Genomic DNA, 22,566 nt, shown 5'->3' with positions numbered 1-22,566 from the left:
AACCAATGAAATAAATATTCAGTCAAACGTTAAATTCAATCGGAGCTTATCAAAAAGGAGCGTCATCCGAACAATATCTGCGATTGGAAACACTTTTACAAGCAATAAATTGTTGGTGGCGTCGGCTACAACATTTATTAGCTTCAATCGTGATTAGATTAGCGTTGCATCCCCGGCCGGAGGGCCGGCGCGATGACGACGCCCCTTGGGACGAGAAATTTGTCCCAGTAATGTAGCCACGCGCGGAACTAATTCGATGTAGTCGACCCTTGCTCTATGTGACTCGAATGCCTCCAACACTGCTTCATTTTAATTGAATAGTTGCGAGGGTGACGCCGTTGTTTTCCTAAAGATAACTTTATAGCCGCTTTGCATAATTGCCCGCCGGAGCTCTAATTTGTAACAATATCGCAATCTGTCACACTTTACTACTAAGCGAGAGATTCACAGTGCTAATTGAAATAACTAGTGGCGGGTAAAGATGTTTTGTTTGATTTCTTTGAAGGATTAACTTATATTTAACATTTTTAGACGTATAAAGTATCGTTTTGGTAAAGTTTATATCTATTTTCAAACAACGTGTAACATTATGCAATCAAACGTAAAATATAAACAAAAACGTAGTAATGCAACGAACGTAGAGCTGGCTTCATTCGCTACTGTATATAAAGTTTACGTGACCAGTACCGCCATCTAACGGCAACGTTGGAAAGTACAGACAAATTACTGTGAACTTGATGTTGTTTAATCTATTTTTATAGAAATTCAATGAAAATGTTTGTAATGCTCATGAAACTTTGGGGTTGGATCTTTTAAGCATTTTAGATCAGATTTACGAAAGATAAAATAAGTAAATGTTTTTGAGAAGCATTTTTGAAAAAGTTATTGTATATCTTCGATGATGCTTACAGGCTTAAGATTCGAGTACTTTTTATGTCGATGTAGATGACCAAATAGATTTTTTGTTTTTATTTCAGAAATTAATTACTCGATAGGCGCAGTTGTAAAAAATAGGGAGGCCTTTGCTCAGTCGTGGACCAACAGCTAAATAAAAAAGAAAACTAGGTTTGAAATTGCTATTAATAATAATTTTTTAAATTCAGCTTGATACTTTTTCGGGTGGGACTCGAACCCGATACAAATCGTGTATTTTTCAAATAGACGGGATTAGAAATCAGATCTAGATTATCCTTAATTACTAGATACATTATGTTATTTTTCATGTCCGTTGAAACTGGAATAGTAAAAGGTAAAAAGGAAACACGACATTATGTTAACAAACATTTAATTTTTATTCTTTAGCAATATATTATTTATAATAAGTATAATTTAACTACAAAGTAACCGTGTAGGTACAGCTATCATCCACTTGTGATCGGATGCGAGAATTAATCGTAAACATAGACAGCAATATAATTTCTACTATTTAATTATATCAATATTTCTATCTTACTAAACCTCTAAGTTTCACTAAAACATCTTTTTTTCTGTTGTATTGCACATTTTACCTAAACGAGGTGAAATCATCCTGAAATAATAGATTATCCAACAATTTTCTTTATTTTTCTCTTAGATTTCAATCAAAAGTTTTTCAATATCACTATTTAGCGTTAGTTTGAAACATATGAAAATAACGTACACAAAAATCGAATGCTTTCACTTGATGCAAATAACTCTACCTCGCTATAACATGAATGTAGCAGAAACCATCACTACGAGACAAAACTATTAGGAACATATAACAATAATTACATTTTAAATAGATACAATAATTAAATAATATTTTACAATATAATACAACTTTCTCACTGTGTAAGTAACGATAGAGTCACTGCGGCGCTCAGACATTTCACGACTCAAAACGCACTTAAAAATGTTCCGGCATACACTCGCACTCAGTTTATTCATTTCTCGACGCATAACATTATCGAAGCTCACGACGCCGCGTCCCGTTTCGCAACGATACACCGACGCACTTCGAAATTTCCTTTTGTGTTCCAGAAAACATTCCATATAAAGACTCTCATACAATATCGCATATTATTACAGGGAGATCTCGGGGAGGTTTTTATTCGGCGTTTTATCACTATGTGGGGCTGTGGGGCGGGTGCGGCGTGTGCGGTGTGTGGGGCGTGTGCGGCGGCAGCGGCGCGGGGTGCGGCGACGCGTCGCGCAGCGAGTCCGGCGACGAGCCCGGCGACGCGCGCCGCGCCGGGTACGGCGAGAACCGGTGCTGCGCCAGCGCCGGCGCGCCCACCGCCGACGGGCCCAGCGCGCCCGGGTACACGGGGCGCGGCAGCTGCAGCCCCGAGCCCGACGCGGCGAGGTGTTGCTGAGCCAGCAGTTGCGGCGCCAGACATGCCCACTGTCCCCACAGTGCGGCCGCCGGAACACCATACAGAGGATACGCCGCTCGAAGAAACAGTTGCGACCGCGCGGCCAGTATTGCCTTCTCCTCCAGAGTTAAGTTATTATTGTGCTGATCCAAATCGAAAGGTCGTAACGGTGACCGTAGGAAATGTTGTTCTGCGAGCATAGATTCCATTGTCTCCCTGAAACGGCAAAGAAACAAACTTTAGAAGGTGAAAGTTGATCACTCAGTACAAGCAGTTATGTCATATGATTGTATGATCGTATCTACCTATGACTGGCGGCGCTGAAGCGCGCGTCATCAGGGAAGACTGACGTTCTTTCGTGCTCCCCCGTGATATAGTATCTCAACAGACAAACAAAAAAGAAAATAAAACACCCGATAATCAAGAGAATACAGATCAGAGTGGTATTAGAAATGCGAAAGCGAGCGGTAGAAGATAAAATTTGCAAGCGAATGTAGTGAGAGAAATGTTAGATTATAAATTACACGGATGGAAACTTTATATCGACTTCACCTGCTATTAAATACATCGATCGACTGGGGCAATAAATACAGGGACATAATAGCGAGCTATGTATAGATATCAATCAGCATCAGACAGTTATGTTTGTTTCTTAAAGCGTGTCTAATGCATCATCTATTTGATAACTAACCGAATGTGTGTCGCAAGTTAATGCGGCTCAATGAAAGCTCTTCAATGTAGTAAGTGTATTCGATCTAATTTCCTATCGACAATTAGTCATTATTACCTACTGTAACTTTTTTAATATTCTCAGGTCACCGTGTAAAACTCTTTATACCAAGCAATACAGATACTTCCATGTTCTACAAACAAACGTTATATGATAGTTACCTTTCGAATTCAGTGAGACGTGAAGAGTCACGGAACCCTTTTGCGAATGGATTACTGTCGATTTTCAGTTTTGTGATCTGAAACAAAAGAAACACAATGATTTGTCTGCTAACATTCACATTTGACTCTATTCTGACATCACGAATGATAATGCTATATTATATCGGTAAACTTCGAACAATTTCAATTTCACACGTGTAATAAAACGAGGTTCTACGGTTATTGTAAGGACCTGTTCAGACCGGGCGAGCTAATTTCATTATGCAGCCGTTTATATTATAATGGGTCAGTAAAGGTTCTCAATATCTCAGTGTGAACGGGAACGAGCGGCCACCACCCGCGGAGTTCAGCAAACACCAACTAATAAGGTTAACTTATTGACGACATGCCACATCGGTTTATCACTTTAGTTGACTACCTCGCTGTTACAATACCGTGCGCATTTTAAATGTACCACGTAACGTTACTGCGCTCGTAGTGCATTTATGTAGATGTTGATTTTAATTTTGTTTTCTACACAGTCGCATACTTTACAAGCGATATAAAGTATAAAAAGAATTGTCAAGTAGCATCGCAGTAGTCTGTGCAAATTGAACAACGCGAGATAAATAAATGACGTGGTAGCTCATCATTTGTATGAAGTGTTTACTTATTGCAAGAATAATAAGTGAATTAAGTCGAAGTCCTCATAAAGCAAATGTTTAATTTAAGTTCGGGCGAGGTGTTAAAAAATGTGTATGGCAGGGCAGAGGCACGTCGATGAAAAATCGCCCCCTCGCTGAGTGGCGCTCCCGCTGCGGCTCCACACAATTTGTGAATAATATTTACGATAAAACCTTCCACAGAAACCTGTTATCATTAAATAGCGGCTGCTCGCCTAATATCCGAGCGGATTAAACCAATATCGGTACTAATTTTAGCATATTCTTGGCAGTTTTATGACCTCGAGGTGAGAAAAAATGTAGTATTTTTTAATGGCGAGCAATAAACAAGTCATCGAGAGTCGGCGTGGTGGTGTCAATCTTTCAGCGTGTCCAGTCGGCGACGGTAATTATCTGGCGATTGAGCCGCTCGACCGCTGGCCGCGCCGCTCAGCCGCCGCATTCCTGCCGCGCGTCTGCCGCACGTGTGCCGCGCTGCCGCGTGCTGGCAGTGCCGACACGCCCACGCGACGCCTAATTGTACATTGTTCTCACATGTATTTTAGGACGATGAACTTCCACTAAATGACAGAAAATTGTAACACTATGCCACCAGACAAGACGTGTTAAATTGACGAAAATGCCGTGAAATTAGAAATGTCTTGGTTTCGGTTTGTTTTCTAATTACCGATCGCGATGTGACTGCGTGAATGTATTTCGGGGTGAAGATCAATTTCTGAACATGAACTTCTGATAATTAATTAGTTTCTTTGAAACTAGTGACTTCAAACCGAATTGAAAAATACAAAAAAGAATAAAGTTATTCCGTGTAATTTAATGATTAGTGCGCTACATTATAAAGCATTTACTTTATTACAGCCGGACATTCCGCTGTAGCGACAATTAACTTTTTAATTTTCGTTAAAGATATTTATGCATCCGTTTGATGTGTTTCACCAAAGGCGCGTGAATCTATGAAGCGCTCTGACAAATGTCTCTGTCTCATTGTTCCGGATCAAAGCAAAATAATAAACAGTACAAAATATTGAGCGGTCCACGTCAAGTGTTCGGTTTTGCGGTGAGTAATTCCACGAGCGGCGTGTCACTCAGAGACTAATGATTTCGAAAATAGTTACAGGGAAACTAGACAAAGAACATTTGTTACCACTCGTGGCCCATTTAACATTATATCTTCTAAAAATATGCGTTAGTCTTCTTCTATTTAGCGTTATCTAATCTCTGCTGCTCGGGGACTAATAATGCCGAGAGAAACTACAGTGAGGTACTTCATTGAATTAGAACAAACATTTCATTTATAAAGGAAATTATTAGAAAAGGTTTTTTCACACCTGTAACTTACACCCCGAGCGTTTGGTCTCAATACCAGTGTGATGTGACGGGTAGGGACGGGTACTGGGTAGTGATGGCTAGGCACGCTCGTGGCGGAGGGGCGCGCGAGAGCCTAGGGTCACCGGTATGTCTCGGCACCTACTTACGCTTGCACACCCACCTGGCGAGCGCCATTGACTACAATGGCCGTGCTCGCACGTCGCGCCTGCGCCTCACGTAATGAGTGCGCTCACAATGCGAGTAGTAGCTGACAATATTGACGTATTATACATTATGTATGCCGTACTGTCCCACCGCCCGTAATTGTTTTCGATGCTTCGTGTTTGTTTTTATGAATTGCGCTTACTTAAACGACATCCTCTCCCCGACCATTGGCGAGCGAGCACTCCGTAAAGTGTACCGCAGAATTCAATTATACAAAACTACTTAAAATATATTATCGCCAAGAGAGAACACCGGAATAATGAATGAGACGCTTTCTCGCTACTGACGTTTATTAGATTTAGTACAAACATAAGAACGAGGCGTGTCAAAACAACCTAATTTAAGTATCAACAAACGTTCGCCTTGGGCGGTGGCGGCGCGCTCCCGTTCACTGACAACATTAAAGGCGCCATAATGACATTATTCCCGGGCGGGAAACAAAAAAATCTCACAAAAAGGCGTCAAGGAGAGAAAGACAAGCGACGCGTCGCCGTCGGGTCCGCCACCGCGAGCCGCGTACTCTGCACAGCGCGTTGCAAACGATGCTCTAATTATTGGGGTGGTGATGTATTGTTTATGGAAGTACCGCTCTTATACGCCACCAATCGTACTGCGATTTGAACGTGAAACTTGTCCACAGATGTCTTGCACGTGCGCTTATAAATGAAACTGCCGACTTAAGGAGAATTTATGTCTTACTTTAGGCATTTAACATTTACATACGAAGATATAAGACATTTGTTTGAGTGTTGTTAGATTAATTTAACTAAAATATGCGCGAAGCTGGCGCTGTGAGACGCATGCATATATTAAAACGTATAGTCATAGTTCATAAGAAACATCTTGTAAAGGGAGACGTGAGCGACGATCGGGACACGACAGGAACATTGTGAAGAATAAATAAATGTCACGTTAGCGTGCGCGCGCGCTCCTTTCTGCCTACATATCTCATTGATTGATGCAGTGTAGCGACGAACGACGACTCAGCGATCTGCTACTGATATATTACTAGCCAGTTCAACGGCACATTTAGACACAACCGTCTCCTCCTCACCTGACATATCTACGAGGCATGTAAATCTCGCCAATAAAAATGTTATACCTATAGGTTTTAACAAAATATAAAACTTCACATTTTCTTTAATCATTTGCAAAATTTGTTTCTAATGTGATTTTAATATTCTATTGTTTGAAAGAAATGACAGTGTTCGTAGGGAAATAAAACATGACTAAAGAGTGTTCGTACAAATTTATAACCGCCTAACATTTTAGTGCTAAGTCATGAGTACTGCGAATAACAGGCTAACAGCTGTTCCTCTTAATTTACTTGTTCGTTAATTCGTGAAGGTCATGGGCCTCTGAATAATATGGTTTTTTAATGGATGTATTTATGTAAAACCGTTAATGAGTGTTGCACAAAGCCTGGTGGTATCGCCATCAGAGAGTATTTATTGATAATTTTCACGATTCCTACGGCTCCGTTCTGCAACGGGGCATTCCCGAGAATCGATGGTTTATTGACAGTAATTCGTGAATACACTAAAATAACGAACACTGCATGTGGCATCGAAGTATAACCGGACCACTGTGATAATATTCTCAGAAAACGTATGGGTATGAGTGTGAATTTTTTGTACTTTCTCATTTGTTTAGTGCATTGTAAACACCATGACATTCGTAATTATATCTATATAGCATCAATATTTAAACGATGTGGAAAACGTCTATTTCCCAAGTATTAACGCTTACAATTGAATTTTATTGTACTATAAGGCATCGAAACAAACTGAACACCATACCTATCTCTTCAGCTAATTTTGGAGAAACCACAACATTCAAGTGAACCATTCAGTCCAGATAAATGAAAACAAAAAGATATGCTATTATCTAAGTTTTATTACTTTTAAACATTTAATTTCCGAAACCTTCGTCTTCGTCTAATACTTCAATGAGCTGCAGACTCTCTGATACTGTCCCCACCGATATGATGAACGACACCGTGTGAAGGTTGTACAGATCGTCGGCAATTTCTGTCACAACCTTTATTAGCATTCTACACATCCACATTTCAGCTGCCGTCTTTTATACTTGAGATTTACCCTATATAATTTCATTATTTTGCTATGCAAGGAAGTCTGTTAGCAGTACTAGTATGATAACCGGTCGTTCGCGTCTCTGTTCAGACGAATAAGCAAGTCTTGTATGGGTCCTACTGTAAGTATAAGGTCCACTTTACACTCGTGCCCGTAGTTACGGCTGTACACTCGAAATATCAATGAATAGGCAATCTGCCACATCTCAGAGCGCAGTTAATTTGTTTGAACCATCAATATTTTTGAAAATATTATCCAGAGTGAGTTTGACATGTGTCAAACTGGAACAATAATGTGATGTTTAGTTTTTTGTCATTTTTACAAGGTTGAATTTATACATGCGATGGAAAGGAGTTTAGGTTTCTTATGTATATGAGAAGAGGCTTTTTTCATGAAAGCATAATCACAATTATTTTAGTAAAAGAGTAGGTATAAGAACGACAGGGAGAAACAATGAGAGTTGCAAGTATATTAATACTGAATACCAAAACTATCTAGGCTTAGATAGTTTTTAATAAACATAATGCTAAATAGTTGAATTATTGCTTAATAATCTTTTAAATCACACCATTAACCTTTGTTGTGACATGTTATTATTCAATATCAATGAATTTAACAGTATATTATTTGTAAAATTAATTAAAGACCAAACAAATGTTTAGTTTTTCTGTAGTGGCTCGGTGCGCAGACGCAATAAATTCAGTCGGGCCGCACACGACGGCTCTGCGTGACGTCACACCTCGGGTGATCGATGGTAGGAGCGACAGAGAACACCATATAACTCAACTGGCTACTTGCAACAAGCCAGAGAGGGATAGAAACCCAATAAATAATTTCATCTTAAATTATTTTAAATCCACTCTTAAGCAAGTACGTTGACTTCTTGTATTTTTGACTTATGTGCGTTTCGTGTTATCGACTCGTATTAGGTATTTATTGAATAATGAACTGATGCAGGAACATTGATGATTTTATGATCTTTATTTTAATTTCTCTTTGCTACATCTAATCCGTATATTTTAAACAGCGGTGCTACAAATTGTTATTTTTCCTAACAAATGTTTTTTTATTACACTGCTGTTATTTAGTTTAAAATACAATCAATAGTAAGTCGATGAATTTGAAAGCACATAATAATATGACGTATCTTTATTTTTTTTTATCTTTCTGTGGCCAGAACCCTTTGACTTATAAATATGAAAATTTAGCAACCAATGGCTTTTATAACCTTAGAGAATGGATTTCGAAAGAAAGTTTACCTTCGGGAATCAGCTAGTTCAATATAAAATTTCATCTGCATAAAATCATTTCCTTATAAAATTTTCCTAAATACCAGAATACTTTTATATTTACTTTAGCTACCTACTTAATGCTTACTTAGTTGATAGCGCCTACAGCTTGCTTTACGAAGGATGGGTGTATTTAAAAATTAAATTAGCAACTCTATTTCTACCCTATCTGCCCAGTGTGGTATTTTACAAGTTGTAAATATCCCATCATCAAACTTGAAATAGAAATATTTATAATAGCTTGTTTATTGACACAGGAAACTAATGACAGGATAAAAAATATTTTAACAAAACGACTTGTACAAACGGGCAATAAGTTAACAAATATAAAAGGATCGCATTGAAAAGAATGAATCGATTATTGGTGAAGAAAAAGAACGCGGTGTGCGGGGGAGGCACGAGAGCGGTGGGGGGGAGGGGGGGACACCTCGTGACACCTGACCGCAGCCATTTTGGCCCGTGAAATATGTTTATTTGTCATGGTTGCCCTTTGTTATTGAAATTGTGTTTGCCTTTACTCCTTCATTATATTGTTCGATTATACTCTCGTAGAACTCGTTTGTGGATGCTCAATGTGAGAATAGCTTCGGAGATTTTAGAATATTGATTGTTGATACTGAGAAATGAGATATAAATTTCAATTAAGCGCGTATTGAGCGTGTTTGCATCTCTCCATGTGAGAGAGCGGGCGCAGTTATTTTCGTGATTATCTCCTCAAGCCGCGTAATAGTGTGATGCAGCGCGAGCAATACAACTACTGACACGATTTCTCTAATAGTTTATTTTGTTACGCGTTTTGTATTTGTCAAACGAGCGGTGCAAGTATTCATTTGTTACATTGTAACTACTACACTTGTTTGTGTTTTTGTCTGTACGTTGTTGAGAAGACCGTTGTACTCTAAGCGTTTATTGTAGAGTTGCTCGGATACACTTTGATAAGTAAGATCTTATTCCAAGTTTTCGCAATATGTAAGGATTTTTCATTAACATAACTAATTTCATATAAAACAACAACTAGCAAAGTGCCAAACATCTTTCAACAAAATACAATAGAAACCGTTATAAAAAGAATCGTATTTAGCCCCTTTACTCAAATATAATAAACTTGTTTATTGGAAACGTTTAAACATACTCGCAGGTTGCTATCCGCAAGTTTTTGCCTGACGTTTATCCTCTGGAGGCAATCGATCATAACAAATTCACAAGTCATCGGCTAATAAAAAAATGCATTGTATGTATTGAAGATGCGTAAAGTCTAACAAACATTGTCACCTCGATGCGAGTCCAATTTCAGACAAAGGATTCTACAGAAAACGAGCACCATGACAATGGTGTGGTGGGTGTAAAATGTTAAATATTGAAGCGGGTCGAGCCCTCGGCGCTTTCCCGGGAAACCGCCCCGCGGCGCGCGCGCTCCGCCGCGCCACGGCGACGCTACGTCTCACACCGCGATACACACACAAAAAACACAGCTTACATTTTTTGTACAAGGTTTTATCTTCACTTATATCAACGTTCCAATATGATAAAGCACCAATAATGATGTTTCATTTCGAGACGATTTAACAAAACGTCGTGCGCGCATTAAATTTCGGTGACACTTTTTTCATAAGCGTAGATAACCCTTAAAATATTCACATTCCCTTATCTTATTAGAGTTTGGATTATTTGTTTTTTATTAAGTGTATAACTACCTTTTTTGTATGGTATAAGTTATGCGGGCACCGATCGATCTCGGTTGGCGTGCAGGTGCAAACATGCTAAGTGTGTTCTTATTGTTATAAGGGATTGAGTTATCATTGACACTATCTCTGCTGTTCGACAAATGTTTTAGCTGTCAGAGTTGTGACGTCAGCCAAATCGAGGCAGCGCCGCGCCTGCGCAGCCGCCGCGCCCGCCATCCGGACACTTGTGATCGAACGTGTTGATAGCGCACTTTTTACCTCGTCGACTAGCTACAGCTATCTGTCTGTGATATTTTAACTAAATGCTAATGCTATGATATGTCACTTTCGATTCTTATTAGAAAGACCTACTTGCTACTATCCTTACCATGATAAAAATATTGATCTTTGAAAGTGTTTAAGTAAATAAACGTAATGCGTAGCTCAAGTGCGCACTTATCTCACGATTTATCTACAGTAGGCAGGCTGCATAACTACTTCGTATATGTAATCGATGGCACTGTCACTAGGCGCTGGCAGTAAATCTAGGAACGCGTTAGAATCAATGAAAATCAATAATCGACGACCCTGGGGAGTCGTTCGAAGCCTACTGCGAAGGTACAGCCTCCGTATACCGGCTATACTTAATACTTGACTCTACCACGCGCTATTATATTAGGACGAGTTGTTCTTGAACTTTATTTTTAGTTTAAGTTTATAAATATAATGATGTAGTAGTGTATCTACCTATATATTAATATCATTTATATTTACGTTTTAAACTTAGTCTAAAAATATACCTACCTACTAATTAGTACTTTTATTAAGAGCTGTAACAATCACTGTTTGAGATACAAAATATCTACAAATGGTAATACTAAACCTCCCCGTAACAGCTAATTAACGAACGAATGAAGATTTATGTGGCGCGTTGTCGATATAAAGTAACGCTTCCTTTATGAACCTCAAAACGTCCTAATTATTTTACTACGCGGGATGATACAAAACGAGGAACTCAGAGACGCCCAAACGCTCTTGTGACAGAGAATTAATTGCGCGTGGCGACATATGCGCTGCCGGCTGAGGGTGCAGTGCCACCGTCCGCGATCCACGCCGCCGCCCCGCGCCGAGCGGAGCGGAGCGGGAACCGCTAACACTCGCTACCCATAACCTTCGATACACAACAGAACTAATTTGAGGCCAAGCAACGCGTATTCATAGTGTACGAATGTGTCAGCAGCCGATACACATTTCGAATACTCGGTAAATACTTAACGTGCGAGAAACTGATGAAGCTTATTTTCACAACAACCGCATGAGTCACGGATGTTTTACCGTTGCTGATCGAAATTGGCACGTGTGTTTCAGAGAACGTTTAACTCGAAAGTTGACATAATTTAGCGGACGATTCTTCGAAGTATTGAGTGAGCAAATTATACATGGAAAAAGCACTGGCAATAATAGCCAAGACGTCGCTGGACACAATCGACACGAGCATCGACTAGGGCTTATATTTAGCTCGGGTGAAAACTTTAATCGTCACCGCGGAGCACGCGTCAGCCGCACTATCCGTCCGTCGTCGGCGTCGCACGCGTGTGGCCGCCGATACACAAAAAATGATGTGCCACCTCCCTTTGTTCAGGCTGGACATACCTTTCAGCGAGATGCAATTAGTGCGACTCAAATAGCATTCGTCGATACTCTGTCGTTCGGCGCTATGCGATTTCAAACGCTTGTCTCTCTGATCTATTTTAGAAATCAAATGATCAAAATAAGAGGAGGATATCTGATGCCAAATAAACGGCATACGTGGCAAATGGATATCAATAGTAATAAGGTGTGCCAAATCGGTTACGGTGCGGTACTTACGAGTTGATTCTGATACGCGGTGACGGCTGTGAACACACACTCGGGAAATATAAACGTCTTGAACTCCTCTTGCTCGAGGTCGGTGATGGGCGCGTTAATAGCGCCTTCTCTTCGCAGCACCAGGTGAATCCGTGGTTGATACTTGTGCATTGAATTCAGGACCAACTGTGATACAAGACAAAATCAACGTTCAACGCTCGTACTCTTACAGAATCATCTTGTTTGGTTTTTTGTCAAACTGTAACTGACCTGTCCGTTTTTGTCCATCTCGTTGTTGGTGAGCTTGACCTTCTCGAAGGAGACGACCTGCTTGCGCAGCTGGTCGCCGGAGAAGGGCGAGTCGGGGTGCGGGTAGAGGCGCGCGGGCGCGGGCGGGTCCGCCTTGCCCGCCACCAGCCACGAGCTGCGGTGGTAGGCGTAGCGGTAGCGCTTGCCGTCCACCGGCACCACGTCCAGCAGCACCGCGTAGCGCGCCTCCGCGCGGCACCCCGCGAACGACACGCGCACCGTCGGAAACATACGTCTAAAAAACAAAAACATAAACTTCACTTTGATATAGACAGACATGGTTTTAACTTTATGAACTATTGACGGAGTAAAATATAGATTTCAAAGCTATCAACTAGCACCTGGCCAATGTGGTAGAGTTAAAGCTTGTGAGAAGATGCACGAAGAGCTCAATATAAGATATATTTGTTAATATCTTCATCTCAAGATTTTGTAGGCTTTCATTACGTCTCTTAAATTACATATCATTAGGATTGACACCTTATGATATCATATTATTATAGAAGTTAATGCTAGGATACTGTCGAATATTAGTACTAATTTAATATTTTTTACTACAAGTTTGAGGTTAACATAAAAATAAATAACAAAAAGAAAACTGTCGTCACAAAGCAAAGCTAACAGTATAACAATACATATTTGTATATTATCGACTTCCTCGTCCCATTGTTATGTTAAACCGTATATTTTCACATTAGCGCAATTATTCGACAATTACTCGGTCGAACAGAAATTATCGCTCACTGAGACCGACACAAATCTACTTTCGCTCATTAAAAGCTGGCGTTATCGTATCGCAAATTATCGCATGTAATTGTTACTCGACCTCGGTACGCCACCAAAATAAAATATAAATCATACAAAAACAATAATGTACTGTTATTAACGTGACAGCTGCTGTTAATACATCTGTTCCTCGTGAAACTTATTCATAACAGAAGTTTATCCAATTATAAAGAGCGAGTAAATAAAAGCGATGTTTAAAAGTTTTAATGCTATTTGAAAGGAAAGCCGGGGAAATTCGACTTCATGTTTTCCCAGCATCAGTACAACGATCCCTCGATAAATGAAGACCCTAGTTAAGAGGGTCGGCCTGTCTATATTTGGGTAGGTACCTCCTCCCCACCGCAGATACGTTGTCAGCAATAATAAATATTTACTATAAAAGTATAAAAAAGCTTAATGCTTAACGACCATAGAGCTCAAAGTCAAACATTATATTGTAGCGCGACAAGGCAAAATGGAGGTTCGCCGTGAATCGTTTCACGCGACTTTGATACTAGGCTGTCGTCCCCTTCCCCTCTTTAACGGAGACATTCTTTAATGTCTCCGTTGGAGAAAGATGAATGGCTACACATTTTTGTATAGTTGTATGTTTTTGTTCACTGAGTGGAAATGCTTGCGGTTGGTCGACGTAATAGCTCCTATTGCATTCTTTTATGTCACAACGGTTTCCTGTTGTCATTTCTAATTTGAAGAGGGGAACTTCACTTAATATTTGGCACGAACTGTATAAAAAGAAGTTGAACAACTAAACACTGAAGTAGAACTCATAAAAAACAACCGACAGCAACTGATCAGCGATAATAAACTCGTTGTAAGCAGAAAGGAGTGTCACAAAAACTGGTGTCGGTAGCGGGCGCGTGAAACACTATCTCCTAATCGACATAAAATGGTAGTCATTGAGGCGGCGAGAACGGAAACAACAAATCTTTAGTTGTAAGTTGAGATGCGGCTTCGTCTATCGGCCTCTCACTTTTTGTCGACAATGCCGGGCGTTCAGCGATGCGCGAGGACCGCTTGACAATTCGCTATCGAACTTACGCAAACGGTATGCGGCTTTTGACCCGCCAACTACAAAAACATTCGTTACTGATGACTATCGACCACCCAGCTCGTCGTCATCATTGTGCACTCGCATAACATTTACTATATCGTTTTGATTAGGTACCTTCATAGCAAATTTTATTAGTGTCCATAATGTCTGAGAAGTTTAACAAAGACGATACGACGTTAGAGTCGTGCTATTCATTCTAATGATTTTACAAGATCGAGTGAGAAGACGAAAATAAGAATGCCATTAATAAGATTTATGCACGTTTAGCCGCGGTCGCGCGCGTCGATTTGTTGGACTCTTCTTATAGCAGTCGCGATGGTACGTGCACTTGCAAGCGCTCGAGCACGGGCAATTGCGCGCATGCGTTAATGGCGACACTCGGCGCACCGCGCGATATATTACCGCAATGATATATGAGCAACGACGTCGTCCATCATCCTACCACCCAAAAGTTAGCGGAAAAGCGAGCGAGAGCAAAAGAACGCAGAGCCGCGCGCATGAGTCGCTTTAATGAGCATGTACCGAAGACAGAAATAAGAGGCGCCCGTTTACAGCGCGCTTTTATCGTTATGACATTGTTAAAATACATTTCTATGATTGAAATTTACACGTGTGCCATAAATTACCAGCCACTGTAATAGATTAGTATTGTTCGGATGAAAATGTCGTTCAGCTATAAGTGGCACTAGGAGTACTTATATTTTATATGCAAACGGAAATGTTTAGTTATAACCTATGGGTAACGTTTATAGCAATTTATTTGGCAACGATTTTGAGGCCAATATTTAGATGATTTGGTAAACTTTTGTAAGTAATAATTAATCGGAGAAGGCAAGAGTCGTAGGACATACCGCGTGTGTGTAGTGAGTTAAATGAGCGCGAAGAGTTGCAACAGTGCGCGCACGCATGTCGTCTTAATTAGAAAGGCACGAGGCGAGGTGCGAACTCGTCAATCATTGTTTCCTTCGCCGTCTCATTTGATGAATCTCTACTACGGACATTTGGAATTATATGACCCGTGAATCCTTCAGAGATTTTCTTATAATAACAACATAAATTCTGATATAAATGTTCTACTAATTGCGTGTTTTCGTGCTTTCATTATTTTTTTTATAGATGCCCATTTTCATGTAAACAAGTGTAATTTGCAGAAGATCTAAGTACTTGATTAACTAAGTATAAAAGCTTGAAAGACACCTATAGGTAATTATTGTTAAACGTTAACATAATACATGGAGAACAATACAAACAAAAGCGGACACAATGACATAGAATGTTAGAATGTAGCGGCACTCTGACGGCAGTGAGTGTGGTGAACAGTAGTCGCGGCTTGATTATGCAATAGAAAGCTATGCACACCATTAGCGCTATGTTATCACGTCGTGATTAGGGCCCGCCGAGCAGCCAATCCGCGCGCGCAGCCGTCTAATTATACAGGAAAGCGCTTTATTAATAGCAATTACACCCCGCCGCCATATTGCCAAGCGTTTTAATTAACTCGATTCGTTGATTAGAGACAGATGGCGCGAGATTGCGAATGCCGAACACTCATTAGCGAGGTTTCGACCACTCGATAACTCTACTAATATTATTAATGGTAATAGTTGTTAATTTGTTGGCGATACAGCGTCACTGTTTACTTTGTTGTTTATATAAATACCGCTCCGTCACTACATTGTTTGTGAAACATGTGGGATAACGAGTAGCTTATAGGAATACTAGCTGAACCGGCAAACTTTGCTATGCCATATAAAAAAAAATTGTGTCACTTAGGTGTATCAAAAATAGATGTTGGCCGATTCTCAGGCCTAGGCAATATGCTCACAAAATTTCATGAGAATCAGTCAAGCCGTTTCGGAGGAGTATGGCAACGAAAACTGTGACGCGAGAATTTTGTATATTAGATGAAAAAATAGAATTGTATTGTCACTTCGGTGAGAATTATGACTTACAATTTTACAGAATGATGGGAGTTAACTGCTATTCATATATAAACAAATAACGTACTGCAGTGTTTATATTAAACGTTTCATTAGTTTGTACAGATTCTGCGCTGTACAGATATTGAATCGCCGATAGTAATGGACGGGGAGAATTGGTTTGAATGCAAATATAATACCTTTACTCTATGAGGCTTTGCATTTAAGTTCTATAGAGGCATAGAGCAGTGTTAAACAAACGATTTTTTCGCGAAATCAGATTGAATACAATAAATGGTCATCTACAAAATTAAATAGATTTTACAAAATAATATTGTTCCTTCATCTATTCTAATATTATAAGGCTGAAGAGATTGTTTGTTTGTTTGTCTGAACGCGCTAATCTCAGGAACTACTGATCCGATTGGAAAAAATATTTCAGTGTTAGATAGCCCATTTATCGAGGAAGGCTATGTATCATCACGCTACGACCAATAGGAGCAGAGTACCAGTAAAAAATGTTATGAAAACGGGGGGAATGCGCAAGTCAGCTATGTCAATATAAAAGTCGGAAAATATAGCGTTTTTGGCAAACTTAATACAATTAATATAAAATAGAAAAGTTTATCAAAGTTTTTAAATGTATAAAAGGATGTTTAAATAATAAAGATAATAAGTTAATATGATACCTGGAAGTGTTTAAGGCCCTATTAGACGTAGCACGTACAACATGGTCATTACATATTGAAATATAACAATTTTATGATTAATTCGGTCATTAATGCACATGTTCTCGTGTTTTTCTTAGTTAATTGATAATACAATTTTCCATTTATGGTCGAACTACTCTACATTTAATTGCGCTGATATAGAGCTTGGAATATCTACGTATTTTTGATGTGGATAATTTATTTGTAAAGAAAAGTTTTTTGAAAAAGGAAAGCTAATATTTGCATTTGGCACTTTTAATGAGGCACGAGTTGACAACCTACAGAGTACTTAGTTATGCTAACTCTATACATATAATCAAATAGCAACTGAACGATGAACTTATGCGCAGTATTATAGCAAATACGGCAGTTATATTCCTTCACTTAAATTACACCCATTGTACATCGGAACAATAGAGTTCATTTTCGTACATTATATCCGCAACAAATTGTAGAAAATCTGTTATAAAGTATCACAATTTTATGACAAATTTTCAACGATTGTCACGTGTATCAACTGTTGGTAGTTTAGCGTATATTACAAGCGGTGGCATGTCCTGTCGAACACAGTAAACATGCTCTCGGCTGCTATTACGGCGAATTACCGCTAATAGTGCACTGTATAGTAAGCCTTAAGTGATTTCTGCCGTATAATACCAGTGACAACAATCTGTGTCGGTGGCCAATGAATATTTCATGTCGGATAATAGGCCTACTTATAGCCGATTGTGCAGTTAGCCGATGATAAACAACGCCGCGAGTACCGCTCGGCTAACTTCGGATAATCTCGTCAAAACGTTTGGATGACTATTGTATGGAGGTGGAGAATTTGAATGATCAACTGTCCGGGGTACCGAGTTACACGATTCATTTTGGTTTAACATCTTAACTTGTTTCAGTGTGAAGCTTTTTATGAAATGTATTGCGTATATGTCTAAGCTTACGAAACTTTTAACAGAACATTTAATTACATTCATTGTTATGATTCAACACAATAGCCTAGACACAAACCACATGATTTTCTGATATAAATTTAAGATCTCTTTGTTGTAAGTGGTGAAACATTAATTACTTTTTAAAGTCTCGTTTACGTAAGTCAACTAATAATATTTAAATTGCTTAGGTACTGTACACTATTTATTCATATTACAATGTGCAGTCACATTGAATCATTTTACAAACGTTACATAAACAGAATTCTTCGAATGTGAAATAATGTCATTACGATTTGCAAATACAGATGTTGGTAGTTCAATTCACGGTCCACATAGTGCGCGACAGTCAGGCAAGTGTAGAGTTCGTCATGGCCGTCAAGTCATGACGGATTGATACGCAGTGTCATGTGCAGACGACTGACGACTCCGGCCATTCTGACGTGGTCACGACTCGTCGCCTCCATCCGACGTCTTTTTGAAACATTACACTCGCTGAGTAATGATTGAGGAGATATAGTCAAACGAAAGTTATGCTCTATGCAGGGGGATAAGTCATAAGGAGAGGCGATTTTAGCACCGGCAGTGCTTTGAATATAAATGTTAAATTTATGCTCCAATGGTTAAAAAAGACTAGACAAAACGCAGCCCGTCAGCCATCACGCCAAGCATTATCTTATGCATTATCTACTACCAACTGAAACGCGCAACTATTTGTTGAAATCAATAAAAATCCTGAAATATTATCCAATCTAAACTCTACTTAGTATAAAGACATTACCACACCTCATATTATATGCAAAAAAATACTATATTATTATTTTGATGGAAGTCCAGCCGGGTAATAATGTGGTATTTACAAACTAAGTAGCTTAGAACTGTTATTTTAAAAGAAGTTTAAAGTTTATAAACAAAGCAAACATTATAAAGTACATAGTGTTCTTATCGCGTTAGTCATCGGTTTCGGCACTTAAAATTAATCAAAGTTTTACACTTGCGCTATCTCTAATCTCAAATCATGCGCTGAACTATCAAACTAAGTCCGTGACATTTCATTGTAACCTTCTTGTAGGGCATGAGAATAAATAACCTCCTTCCGATATTGAATGTTTATTTGAAAGACTATTTTATGGCACCGTGAACGTGAATTATAAAACGACGACCAAATACTAATGAACAGAAAAATCTTTAAACTTCAGTAACAAGTCTATTAAAAACTACACAATGGTTTTCATTATGTGGGAAAGTGGTATTATCCCGATGATACGTGAACAACAATGTTGATTGGTCGTGACTCAACGTTGCCTTTCACGTATACTTTATTTATTAACTTTTTCATACAATCTCAATTTGCGATTATAAAGGAAAAGGGCGTATCAGCGGCGCTGACGGTTGAGTGACGCGATGACAAATGACCGCGCGGCCGGGATCATTACATGAACCAAGGAACGTCTGTACCGATCCAACATCTCATTATGCTACATAGTTTTTTTCCCCGGCGCTAATTAATTATTATGTCCATCAGCCTGTCCGCTTATATCAACAACATTAGAATAGGTTATTTGACGAGGCTATCATCAATATCGTATTAAGATGCCGCTGTTTTGTCAGCATGTGTGGTATCAAACTGATCTATGATCGCACACATACACCACATACACGTGTACTGGTGTCGAGGCGTCACTGAAAAAAACTCCTTCAACATTTTTCAGAGGGTAAGTCATTGATACACATTAGAGATAGTTAATGAGCAGGGGGGCGTGGCTGGGCGGCGTTAGTGGCGCACCACGTGATATATCGTTCGTCCTGGGAGGTCCGGGTACGAATCCGCGTCAAATTTTCGACACTCGCACGATTTTGTCAATCCCGTTGATTAATATCTTGGTGTAGCATAGGCGCTGCGAGATGTCAGATAAGTGAGCCGCTCAGTGTGGTGCCGTCACAGCGGTCACACAGCGCCTGCGACGCGCTCAACTTAATGCCCGTGAAAATATTTGAGACGGTTCATTTATTAATAAGCTTCAATTGCCGTATCAAAATATGTATGAAATAAATCATCCGTCATTCTTACTTTGAACTTGTAACGTGATGGGCTCGTTAGTTTATCCGCATGTTTTTTGTATATAAATATAATTTAAAATGTTTTTGATATGAAAAAATTGGTTAAATACATACATGTATACTGTTGTATACACGGTACTGACTATCTATTGTAAAGTAAGTTGAAGTGAGCGTGTTGTGCCCATAACTCCAGTATGCATGACATACTTTCTAATGTCACAGTAGCGTTTCACGACATTGATTTTGCATGTCATATTCCAGTCTAAATACCGGCGTAAAAGTGTTCACAAACAGAAAATTACAAGGTTGGGCATAGACGGGCGGGCGGTGCAGGCGGCGCGGGCGTCGGGCGGCGGCCGCACGTACCAAATAAAACATTTCTACAATACACTACGCCAACCATTAGTGCGCAGCAGATGTTGCGTGTAAGTATTTATTAGCGGCAACATAATTAGTGAATTTAAACAAATATTACTTATGCGTACAATTTTAATTGCGGCGCACCGAGGTAATGACACACCGGTGTATTACCTGCCTTCATTGTGCAGAGCGCGTGTTGCGGTCGCCGCACTAGCCACTACCCACTCGTACCGGAAACACAACCTTTTTGCCTTTTCACGTTTTCAAACAACTCTACGGTACGTATTCAGTCGTCACTAATAATATTAATTAGATGTCAAACTTGGTTTTGACAAAACTAATACGAAAGTAGTTAACATTCTTCGAGTTCGTTAGTTCGCAATGAAATGCCAGGAGCGTGTGGAGGCGGCCCGTACGGATGTAAGAGTGCGTGGAATTTAGCGTGGAATGTGTCACTCGCAGAGACGCATGGTGCACCTACGCGCACTATATGTCACCCAGTGAAGGAAGCACCCGACAAGTAGCTCTGTCCGCTAACGTCGCTCTATCCGGCCATTATCAATTCACTTTATAATATGAGAGAGTGGCGAAACACACACTCGTGTAGGAGTTCTGAAAAACGTGTTAACTGACAGAAACACTCATGATTTATGGAAACGATTATGATTTTTTACATTTATTTTATTGTTGTACGATATCAGGTTACCAACAGTTTTGTCATAGTAGCCACTTTAGAAAATATGATGTATGTGGATGACGTGATGATAACGGTGAAATAAATAAAAATATTATGGGGCTGGATGGCTGTCTCATGAGTTGGTATCTATATAATATACATAGATGTAAGAAAGTTGCGTGTTTCAGTATAGGACAGAAACTGGAGGCGGAGACGGCGCGTTCGGTATCCGCGCCGCCGCCGCCGCGCGAAATTCCAACACCTCGTTTTGTTTCTATTGTTTGCGCGTTTTGCTTCACTAATGGTGTCACATTGCACACCGAACGATGTCAGAACACGCTCGCACTTCTCTTGTTGCCCGCTTATTTCGGTCGTTAGTAAATTTTTAGAGAATGAATAATAACGTCGACTAGAAGTAGGAGGTTCGACCCTTCCTACATGTCATATTTTTGTTTGTCGTTCGCGTTTCGGATTTGTAAGAGCTGCTCTACCACAACGGTTATTACAGGTTCGAGTACGCGGGTAACACTAATATAGGTACGTAGAATGTCTCCCGTTTCAAATAAAGCTCCAACCGCGTCGTTAGTAGATGCACGAAGCACGAAACGCTAAACAGAATCGTTCCACGTAGGTAAGCGCGGAGCTCGTAGGAATTATTCCTTGCAAATCCGCCGCTAATTCCCGCAAAGCCCACAATTTGGAGTCACGTTCATGGCACGCTACATACAGCTGTAGGTACTCACACCTGTGAGGTTCACAGAACGCGAGGAGTTTCGCAAGTCGACACCGAAATTGGGAAGTTTGGCGACAATATTGCGAAAACTGTCGCCTGCACGCTCCGCGCTTCGCCGCCGTTGTCTGCCTCCCTTGTTCTTTATTGCAGGCTCCATGTTAAGAGCATCTTGTGTGCATGCACGACTTTACAATTAGTATCAAACTTTACACTAAATTGGCAACAAATTAATAAAAGTGTATTTACCTAAAAACGTTACAGTAGTTTGCAACATGTAAGATCATTGAAAATAATTAGTAGGTAAAACTTGTTAATTGAACTAACTATAGCACACGCTTTTATTAAAAACTATATCTCAGCCAATTGGAAAAGCACGATTAACTACCCATAAGAACAAAATATAGAACTAGGTACCAATCCGTCATCTACGTCAATATACAAAACTTATTTACATTTTTTTTTTAGATAGGTAGATAGAACATTTATTTTATTTTATATCCTTTGGTATATAATATAGTGAAACATGTGCAAATATGCACGAGTATATTTGCTTATATTTTAAATAATAAACACAAGGGTAGAGAGTAGAGACGGCTATAGTTAGGTTGTTTTCATTTCTATAAAGAGGGAGCCATTGCGACGGGAGCGTAAACTCACTATACGGTTGGCAGTTTGTTATGTCATCTAGCACATGTATACACCACTATAGCCTT

The 22,566-nt window shown here is 39.7% G+C and overlaps 1 protein-coding gene across 2 annotated transcripts in view; it reads right to left on the bottom strand.

Annotated features, from left to right (window-relative positions):
• Positions 1-1,278: 1,278 nt before the first annotated feature.
• Positions 1,279-22,566, bottom strand: part of LOC142987542 (T-box transcription factor TBX20-like) — a 36,851-nt gene continuing 15,563 nt past the window's right edge. Inside the window, exons 4-8 of one of the 2 annotated variants that reach the window (XM_076136370.1) lie at positions 12,587-12,860; positions 12,338-12,502; positions 3,228-3,304; positions 2,642-2,716; positions 1,279-2,552 (exon numbers count right to left, since the gene is read on the bottom strand). In XM_076136370.1, the coding sequence (XP_075992485.1) occupies positions 2,087-2,552; positions 2,642-2,716; positions 3,228-3,304; positions 12,338-12,502; positions 12,587-12,860 (1,057 nt within the window). In that variant the 3' untranslated portion in view covers positions 1,279-2,086. The remainder of the gene's footprint in view (positions 2,553-2,641; positions 2,717-3,227; positions 3,305-12,337; positions 12,503-12,586; positions 12,861-22,566) is intronic. The other variant, XM_076136371.1, reaches the window with a different exon arrangement.

Source organism: Anticarsia gemmatalis, chromosome 3, assembly GCF_050436995.1.
Source record: "Anticarsia gemmatalis isolate Benzon Research Colony breed Stoneville strain chromosome 3, ilAntGemm2 primary, whole genome shotgun sequence".
NCBI lineage: Eukaryota > Metazoa > Arthropoda > Insecta > Lepidoptera > Erebidae > Anticarsia > Anticarsia gemmatalis.
The sequence above is the reverse complement of the archived record's forward strand: the minus strand, read 5'-3'. Positions and strand labels throughout refer to the sequence as shown.